Source organism: Triturus cristatus, chromosome 1_1 (assembly GCF_964204655.1).
Source record: "Triturus cristatus chromosome 1_1, aTriCri1.1, whole genome shotgun sequence".
In the NCBI taxonomy this organism is placed as follows: Eukaryota; Metazoa; Chordata; class Amphibia; order Caudata; family Salamandridae; genus Triturus; species Triturus cristatus.
Window position 1 is genome coordinate 82621929 of NC_140579.1, and position 8811 is coordinate 82630739.

Genomic DNA, 8811 nt, shown 5'->3' on the forward strand with positions numbered 1-8811 from the left:
GGTGGCTACGACAGGTTTTTACTAACCCGTTTTAGATGTAATATTTTCCACAGGCTAGTGAGCTTTCCAGGTATGAATGATTGGTCTCGAACATTAGGACTGTGTCCGTGTGACAGCTGTTCGGATCAATCGACCATACATGTTTTGTTATTCTGTAGGTTTTACAATAACCTGAGGAGAGTCCAGATTGTCCCAATCTTTAAAGAGCTGGGCCTGAGACAATGCCGTCCTGCATTGCTTGTGCTGCAGCTCCTGGACGATGTACACAGAGCCTGGAGAATAGGCATGTTTTTAAAAAAAGTATTTAGCCTCAGGAAAACTATCATTTTGTAAATCATGGAGACTATTATGATTGTTTGTATGTCAAAATTTTAACGTAATTATGTATAGCTTATAATTTATAGTTTTAACGAATGAATTGTTTATATGTATTTTTATGATTGTCTCAAAAAGCAATCGATTAAAGTCTCTTTAAATTTGATTTCCTGTGGTATAAACAGCGAACTGGTATATTAGAACTATATTATGTAATCTGACTGGTCACGTGGGGTGAAAGTACATTTATTTCAGCTTGGGGTTTGTAGAACATGTTTCATTTAATGCTGATTTCTGGGGGATAAGGGAACATAGCACCGTTATTCTAACAACCAGAATGGCAATTCTAAAGTGGGCAGACTGTGCTGCTTCTCACCATGGAGATGACCACTGCACCTACAGACTTAAACTCTCACCGTAACACTTAAGTCCTTCCTGTAGCCCCAGAGCCTCCTCTAACCCCAATCCCACCTACAACCTTACCCACTGGAGGGACACAGCCCAGAACACACAGAAGCATGACTAGGGAATGCAAGCATGTCGCCCTTAACTGCTGCGTTGCTATTTTGCAGGAGGAAGTTGGGGTAGAAACGGATGAGGACTGCAAAGTCACCATACCGGACGTGTGAGAGTGCAAGAAAAAGAAGGCCGTGAACACCAGGATTGGAACTTTACTTTTGGAACTGATGTATTCAGCCTTTGTAACAGTGCCTTGATTCCGAAATCACCTTTTTATCGCTTAATGTGTTCCTCTACAATCAATATTGTTGCTTTTTTTCCCCAACATTCTTGGAGTTTTGTTGCTTTGTGGAGCTGGGAAGCTGTTGTTCGACTGTAATCTGGAATACGTTTGCCAGAGCTTCCCAAATGTTTGGATACCTGAGCGGGCCGGTTAACACTGCTGAAATGGTATAGCATCTGACTGAGGTGAGCAGGGGAACAGTGCAGCAAGTGGAAGATGTAAAACAAGGAAAAGTCTTTTTAGTTTGGCATGATGAATATTTAATGGGATCTTCGTGCTGTAAGCTAGTAACCTTGTTGGAGGTGGGAGGCAATGAAAAGTAATGTACTTGCTTGGTGGTTACTGATTTGAGATGAGAAGAAATGCAGTCTTTAAGCCAGTTCTTGTTATGTTGTTTGGCCTGCATTTACGCTACCAACATGCCTTTTTCTCATTATTTGTCGGCCACACGGAGTGAGTAAAGCCTCTAGGAAATGCCTACTGCTTTGGGCAAAGTTGATTATTCAGTTCCACATATAAGCTTATGTGGTGCTGATAATATGTATATAGCTTATCTGACTTGAATAGTCGATGTACCGTATTGTAAATAAAGTTTTATTTATTCAAGAAAGGGTCTACCTGTGTTTCTAAAACCATGTTAAAATGGCCCTTTGCCCCAAAATTGTCTGTTTAGACTCATTCGTGTGAGATTGCTTTTTAGGTCTCGCCAGCGAGACTGCGCAGAGATGCGCAGTCTCGCTGGCGAGATTTAATGAGTTAGGGTAGATTTCTTTAGTGGGCTTTAAGCCCCGCCCCTCTTTTCCATTGGCTGGCATCACTGTTTATGCTAAACGGTGGCCAGCCATTGGAAAAGAGCGTCAAGTGACGTACACTTTTCTCTTTTAGAGCCGTCCCAGTTGGACTGGCTCGGTTGCTTTACATCTGTGGTAAAAGCTTTTCTTATCTTTATGGGGCCATGTGTTTCAAACAATTGACCCCATAAAGACAAGAAAGCTTTGCGAAGGGCGAAACTGAAAGCCGACCGTGCCTTAGCAGCTCAGCCAGGCGTGGCGAGACTCCACCCCCTCTGCCATGCCATTCCCCGCACACGCGTTTGCGGCTCCTGACGTGCTCTCCGAGTGCTGCACGTTTGTGTGAGTTTTGTGCTGTTTCGCTGTACACTTGTTTTCTATGTCCATGAGCTCTTTCTGAACTCGTTCTGGGCCTCGGTCAGTTCAAAAGTTAAGAGTTCTACTTCTATATTTATTAAATGTCCCGGTTTTTGGTTTTAAAATCTTGGCCACCCTATGTATCGGCCTTAGCTACTTTGTTGAAGTGTCAATGGAGGGCTCTACCGGTGCTTGGAATCATACCCCCACGCCGTTTATGGTGTGGGGGTATGATTCCAACATGTTTGATACCAAACATGACAAGATTTGTTGCAGCCATTTTCAAGATGGTCATTGCACGATTATGCGATGCCCCTCTATATACTATATGGCTGCTTCACTGACAACCCGAGAGAATGGACTCCGTAGGCTGCAGGGGTGTCCTCCTCATGCACCCTCTCACCCAGAACCAAGCACCCTGCCCTCAGATTTGTAAAGGACTGCTATAGGGATGATGTATAGGTTTTAAGTGCAGTGGCCCTTAGATATAGTAAACCTATATCTTTAGTAAGTGGTGCACGCACCAACTTTGACAGGCTGCAATGGCAAGCCTGTAGTTCCATTTTGAATGGTATCTCATGGGTGGCATAATGCATGCTTCAGCCCATGGGAGACCACCGGGGTACATATATACTAGGGAATGACAAGGGTACCCCAGTATCCAATCTGGGATGTACCTAGGTACTGAACACAACAGTCTAGGGAGAAAGCAGATAGACTGGGGTCCTGATTAGCAGGATCCCAGTCAGACTAGTGAAAAACAGCATCACATTAAGCAAAACGTGGGGGTAACCATAAGAAGCAGATCCTACTTTCCCACACAAACCCCCCCAAACATAAAGAGATGAGACTAACCTTGCCCAGTTTAGTCTTCATTTCCTAAGTGGAAATATCTGGCGAGTCCATATTGGCGATACTGAAGGAAACCCGTAATTACCGCAAGAGGCAAGTTCTGACAGCGAGGACGGTGAGCAAGCTGATGGGAATGATGGCACCCTGCATTCACCTAGTCCAAAATATTCGACTGCACATGAGGCCGTTCCAGGAATGGATACAGCAGCAATGGCCACAGGCAACTGGGAGTTGGGAAGATCTAGTGGTTGTCACACACGCAGTGCATCAGGAAAAAGCGTGGTGGAACTAACAAAACATATCACAGGGGAAACCATTCACACCACCAACTCCAGCAGTGACCATCACGACTGACGCCTCCCAGCTAGGGTGGGGCGTACACATGAACAAGCTCAAGGTGAGGGGGCTATGGTCGCAACAGGATTTTTTTTTGTTGAAACATTTTTTATTATTTTCCAAATCAACAATGACTGTTCATTACAACACGGATCCCCGTGTTCAATTAGAATATCTCCCCTCCCAACCCCCAACTCGTCCCCCCCCCCTCCCCCACCCCCCCCCTCCCCACCCCCATGTCAGTGCGCCTCTGTCCCCTACTTCTCCCCCGATGTGCCCCCCCTTCCAAGGAGATCATTTACAGTTGCTCACCCCTTCTCTACGTAGGCAAATCATCCCGCTTGTCCAGGCCTCTGGTATATCTCCAGGGACCTCCTTCACTCCCTCCTCATCTCAATCCTCAGTTCCCCTCGCCTCTTGCCGATCCGAAGTGCTCCCTCCTTCCCCCATCTCAGATATCAGCCCCTGGAGCTCCACAACCAACGCTTCCCATGCCCTGGCTATGGTCGCAACAGGATGCGGTCAAGCACATCAATTACCTGGAACTAAAAACAGTGTTCCCAGCCTTTAAAAGCCTTTCAGAAGGAGCTGTACGGAAACAGGGTGTTGATCCAAACAGACAACACCACGACCATGTTCTACATCAACAAACAAGGAGGAACACAGTCAGTAGCGCTATCAGGGCTAGCACAGGAGTTATGAACATGGGCTATTCCACTGAGGATTGACCTACTAGCAATACATCTCCCAGGGAAGGACAATGTGAAAGCAGACAGACTCTGCAGGCAGACGTCAGCATCCCACGAATGGGAGATCAACCAACAGGAATTACAGAAATTTTCCGGAAGTGGGGTACACCAAAAATAAACTTATTTGCAATACACCAAAATGCCAACACGTCGCAACCAGACCATCGGTCACAAGGGAATGCGCTATGGATAAGTCGGTCAAAGACATTTGCATACGCTTTTCCCCAATACCACTGATACACAGGGTATTCAACAAATGCAGGATCAGCAACATGTTACTGATACTGATAGCATCGCAGTGAGCCGAACAGTCATGGTTCTCACAAATAGTGGAGATGGTGCAAGCACCAGCACCCAGATTCCCAAGACGAAGGGACCTGTTAACAATGCAGATCGGGAGGGTGCTACACCCACAGCCAGAGAGCCTCAGCCTGGCGGCATGTCTCCTGAAGACCTAGAGTTCGCACACCTCAAGCTACCGGCGAGTACGATGGCAGTGCTCATGGAGGTAAGAAGTCCTACCACAAGGAAATGCTAAGTAGCAAAGTGGAAAAGGTACTCAGAATGGTGCATTAGAGAAAAGTTGCAAAGAAATATCTCAAGGGAGTCCACAGCACTGAAATATTTAACACACCTACTGCAAAGTAAACTAAGCTACACATCCCTAAGGGTACACTTAGCGGCGATTGTGGCTTACACTAGAGGAGAAACGGGGAAATGTTTCTTCACCTCACAAGTAGTAAAGAGATTCCTAGAAGGGGCAAAGAGAATCGCACCTCCAAACAGAATGCCAACACCAGCATGGAACCTCAACTTAGTGCTGACCCAATTGATGAAGGCACCATTCGAGTCGATGCACAAGGCTACACTGCACATGCTCACACTAAAGACTGCCTTCTTAGTGGCTATCACTACGAAGAGTAAGTGAGTTGCAGTCACTAACTCTTCAAGAGCCCTACCTGCAGATACAGTGATAGGATCGTAATGAGAACAGACCCACACTTCATGCCAAAGATGGTGCCCCGGTTCCACATCAACCAAACAATCCAAAAACCGACCACAAGCACACAGAGCGCTGCACACACTGGATGCCAGGATGGCGGTGATGCACCATATAGAAGGGACAAAGGAATGCAGAAAGACAAAGCAACTCTTTGTTTCCTTCGCAAACAGTTTTTGGGGATGACCAGTTACCAAAAATACCATTGCACGATGGATTGCACAAACCCTACAACTATGCCACAAACAAGCTGGACAACTGTTACAAGGAGCAGCTCATGCTCATTCAACAAGGAAGAAATGAGCAACGATAGCGTTTCTGGCCAACACACCGATTCAAGACATTTGCCAAGCTGCAACATGGTCTTCAGTGCACACGTTCACTAAGCACTACTGTGTGGATATCCAAATGAACAAAGAAGCACAAGTGGGACAGGAGGTCTTACAACACATATCCAGTAACCAGTGCTCATCTTCCACCCAGCCACCACAATAAGGACAAACCGCTACAAAGTCTATGCACAGCATAGTGAATCCAGAAAGATTCACGCTGCAAAATGTATAGTTTCTTGTCGGCGTAGTATTGCAGCTTGAAGACTTTCTGGATTCACTAGCGAACCCACCCTCCTCCGCCAAGAGATGAGACAGTAGGAAAGGGATTAAACACATACAAGACTTTACAAAATAAGAAGAAAAACTAGAATAACACAAGACGGGGGGGAAAAAGAATCCGAAGATGTCGACCAAAGGTCACAACCACCAGATGGCGGAATAATGCAAAGCATAGTGAATCCAGAAAGTGTTCAAGCTGCGAGGGGGGAGGGTGTGTGTGTGTGTGTGTGTGTGTGTGTGTGTGTGTGTGTGTGTAAGTGTGTGTGTAAGTGTGTGTGTAAGTGTGTGTGTGTGTGTGTGTGAGAGACTGCATAGATGTGCGAGTGGTTGGTTCACTGGGTGTATGGGTTCAAGAGTGCATGTGGAAACAGCTGTATGGGTGAGTGAGTGTATGGGAGTGTCGGTGAGTGAATGGATGTCTCTGTGGTACATGTGCAAGTAACTACATATGTAAAAGGCAGTATATGCGAGGGATGGTGTATATAAATAACTATGTGAGAGTCAGTAATTGTGAGAGTGTGTATTTGTATCAGTGAGTCTATAAGAGAGCAATTATGTGTTAGTATCTGTATGAGTAAGTGAGGTGGTGTCTGTATAACTATAGCTGAGTAAATGGAAGTACGATTGATTCTTTGCATGACTGACTAGGTGTGTGAGTAACTCTGGATATGTGGCAGTGTGTGTGTGTCTGTATAGGTGTATGAGTGCATATGCTAGTGTTATATTGATGAGTGACTGCATGTATGAGTAACTATATGGGTGAATGAGTGGATGTGTGTGTAGACCTAGGAATCAGTCAGTGCGTATTTAGTAACTGGTATTAATGTTTCTATTTTTTCGAAAATGGCTGATTGTATTTTAAAGTGGGTGTATCAAAGGTTATATTCAGGTGTGAGGAGGTGCATTAGATTTTCACATGGATAATGTCATCAGTGATGTCACTGACCATATCATAAATTATGTAATCTCTGACGTCATGCATTGCGGGGGCGCGAGTTAGTTAGCTGAACTAACTATAATGCCGGAATTTCTATGGTTTTATACAAGTGAAATGTCCAACTAGAACGTTCCTGAAACCTACGGTTTTTCAGTGAATTTCAAAGGTTTTTTAAATGAAAATTTGAAAGTCTAATGTACCTCAATCCTATTTTTTTTTATTTTCTATATATAACTATATATATTACCTACTGGCGGTCCCCAGTATGTAGTTATAGTTAGGACCTTGTTTCTATTCAAAAAACGTTTTTTCTTTTCCCAATAACTTTGGCGCCGGTTGCCAAATCTTCGCAAAATTTTCAAAACGTTTGTCCCGCTCCGGTCAGCTCCTATCCTGAGAGTTTCGCCTTGATTCGCCAAGCGGGGGCCGAGAAAAAAGGGGGGTCCCAAAACGTGTTTTCTCCATGGTTTTTCCCATAGGAAACTTTAGACACGACTACAGCCCAAACTGCTGAACAGAGTCACACAAAATTTGGCAAAAAGGTAGCCCTTGGTTCAGAAAGAGAAATTTGTTAGGTCACGCCTGAGCCAGCGCATGCGCTGCCCTGCGAGACATTTAGTAAGAGTTTTTAAAGTGCTTCCAAAGGCTTTTGCCGGCCACCAGCGTGCGGTTTCGCGCGCGTGCACACAAGCAGCAGCCATCTGCCTCCCTTCCAGTGCGATCACTGCTGCGCATGCACCACTCGCGATCACTTTCGCCGCAATCGCTTTTGCTTTCATGGCCGCGCGGCTGTTACTTTTACGGCCGCGCGGCCAATGCTGGTCTCTGCTTTTCTCATGTTTATAGCACTTGCTTGCCGATATGCCCTAGCGCTGCTTCTGATTGGTCCAGCAGTGCCAGCAAGTGCCCTTTGCACCGGTGCTGCTCCCGTTTTGATAGCTTGCATTTTCTAAGCCGCCTTCTTTTCACGCTTTTTGTTCAGGCCGTTGTGTTCCCTAGGCCTTTATTAGGTCTTCCGTTTGACAGGCGTGTAATTTCCTGTCCCTTAGTATGTGCGATTCTGCTCCTTTTTTTTTCCCAGCCACATTTGCACTCTAACGCACAGCTCCTGCTCCAACCCGGCATCTCTTGTGGCCAGCAACCTCACAAACCCCGGAGGACCTGGCTACCTTTTGGCTCCAAGCCCCTGGGACTCCCATGAGAAGAGGCTCTACTCAAAATCTACTTCTAATCCCTGGCAGCAGACCGGAACCGCAAACCCAGCACACACTGCACCAGCCAAGCCTGGCCTGTGCCCGAGTGAACAAAGACCACGAGGACGACCCCACGGCGACTGTGACCCCAAGTCCGGCACCCAAGGACCTCCCTCGACACTCCTGAAGAAGCCTGCAGCCTTAGAACAAGGTGCCCCCCCAACCGCGATCAACAGAGGGTAAGATTTCCCGACACCAAAAGGCACCCCTGCACCCCGCGGCCCCATGTGCCCAACCCCGGGGTACCTACCTATCGTCCAACTACCCAACTTACCTCTCGAAGTGGTGGTGGCACCTGAAGAATCCTAGTCCCCGAGCTTGCAGTCTTTTACTAAACCGGAGATTTCCCATTGAAATCAATTGAGCGCCCTAAGGCTCAAAAGCACCCTGCACCCAGCCGCCCGAGTGGCCCCGACAGTGCAGCCTCTACACCTACCTACTACCCACTTGCCCTGAGTAAGTGACCAGGAGCCCGGCTCCCACAGCCGCGTGGCCTGCTAGTCAGCAGCCACCAACCAAGGCCCCCCTACCTCTCATAGGATAACATTGGGCCTAACTCTCTGCACCCGGTCGCCCTTGTGCCGCTGGGGGTGAACAAACTGTACCTACCTGACCCTGGGAGACCCCCCGAGTCTATGCCCAGAACCTTAACTCTGCCAGTCGAGTACTTGCCTTTAAACCGATAACTCAACTTTCTCCATAGGGTAACACTTACTGGCTTTTTCTGAAATTTCTTCGAAGTGTGGACTTTTCAAAACTTAAAATATTCACCAAAAATCAGCAGAGTAACGAAAACGAAAATACTCACCTGCTCTTAGGTAAGCACCCAGTGAAAGGTCTAACGGCGAAGCTCACAACAGACAACCAC

General features: G+C 46.7%; 1 protein-coding gene across 5 annotated transcripts in view; it reads left to right on the forward strand.

The window, feature by feature from the left end:
- Positions 1-1661, forward strand: part of LOC146869515 (homologous-pairing protein 2 homolog) — a 139871-nt gene extending 138210 nt beyond the window's left edge. For 3 of the 5 annotated variants that reach the window (XM_085603493.1, XM_085603516.1, XM_085603508.1), the window contains one exon: positions 888-1661. In XM_085603493.1, the coding sequence (XP_085459619.1) occupies positions 888-944 (57 nt within the window). In that variant the 3' untranslated portion in view covers positions 945-1661. The remainder of the gene's footprint in view (positions 1-887) is intronic. The other 2 variants (XR_014961067.1, XR_014961069.1) reach the window with 1 other exon arrangement.
- The last annotated feature ends 7150 nt before the right edge of the window (positions 1662-8811 follow it).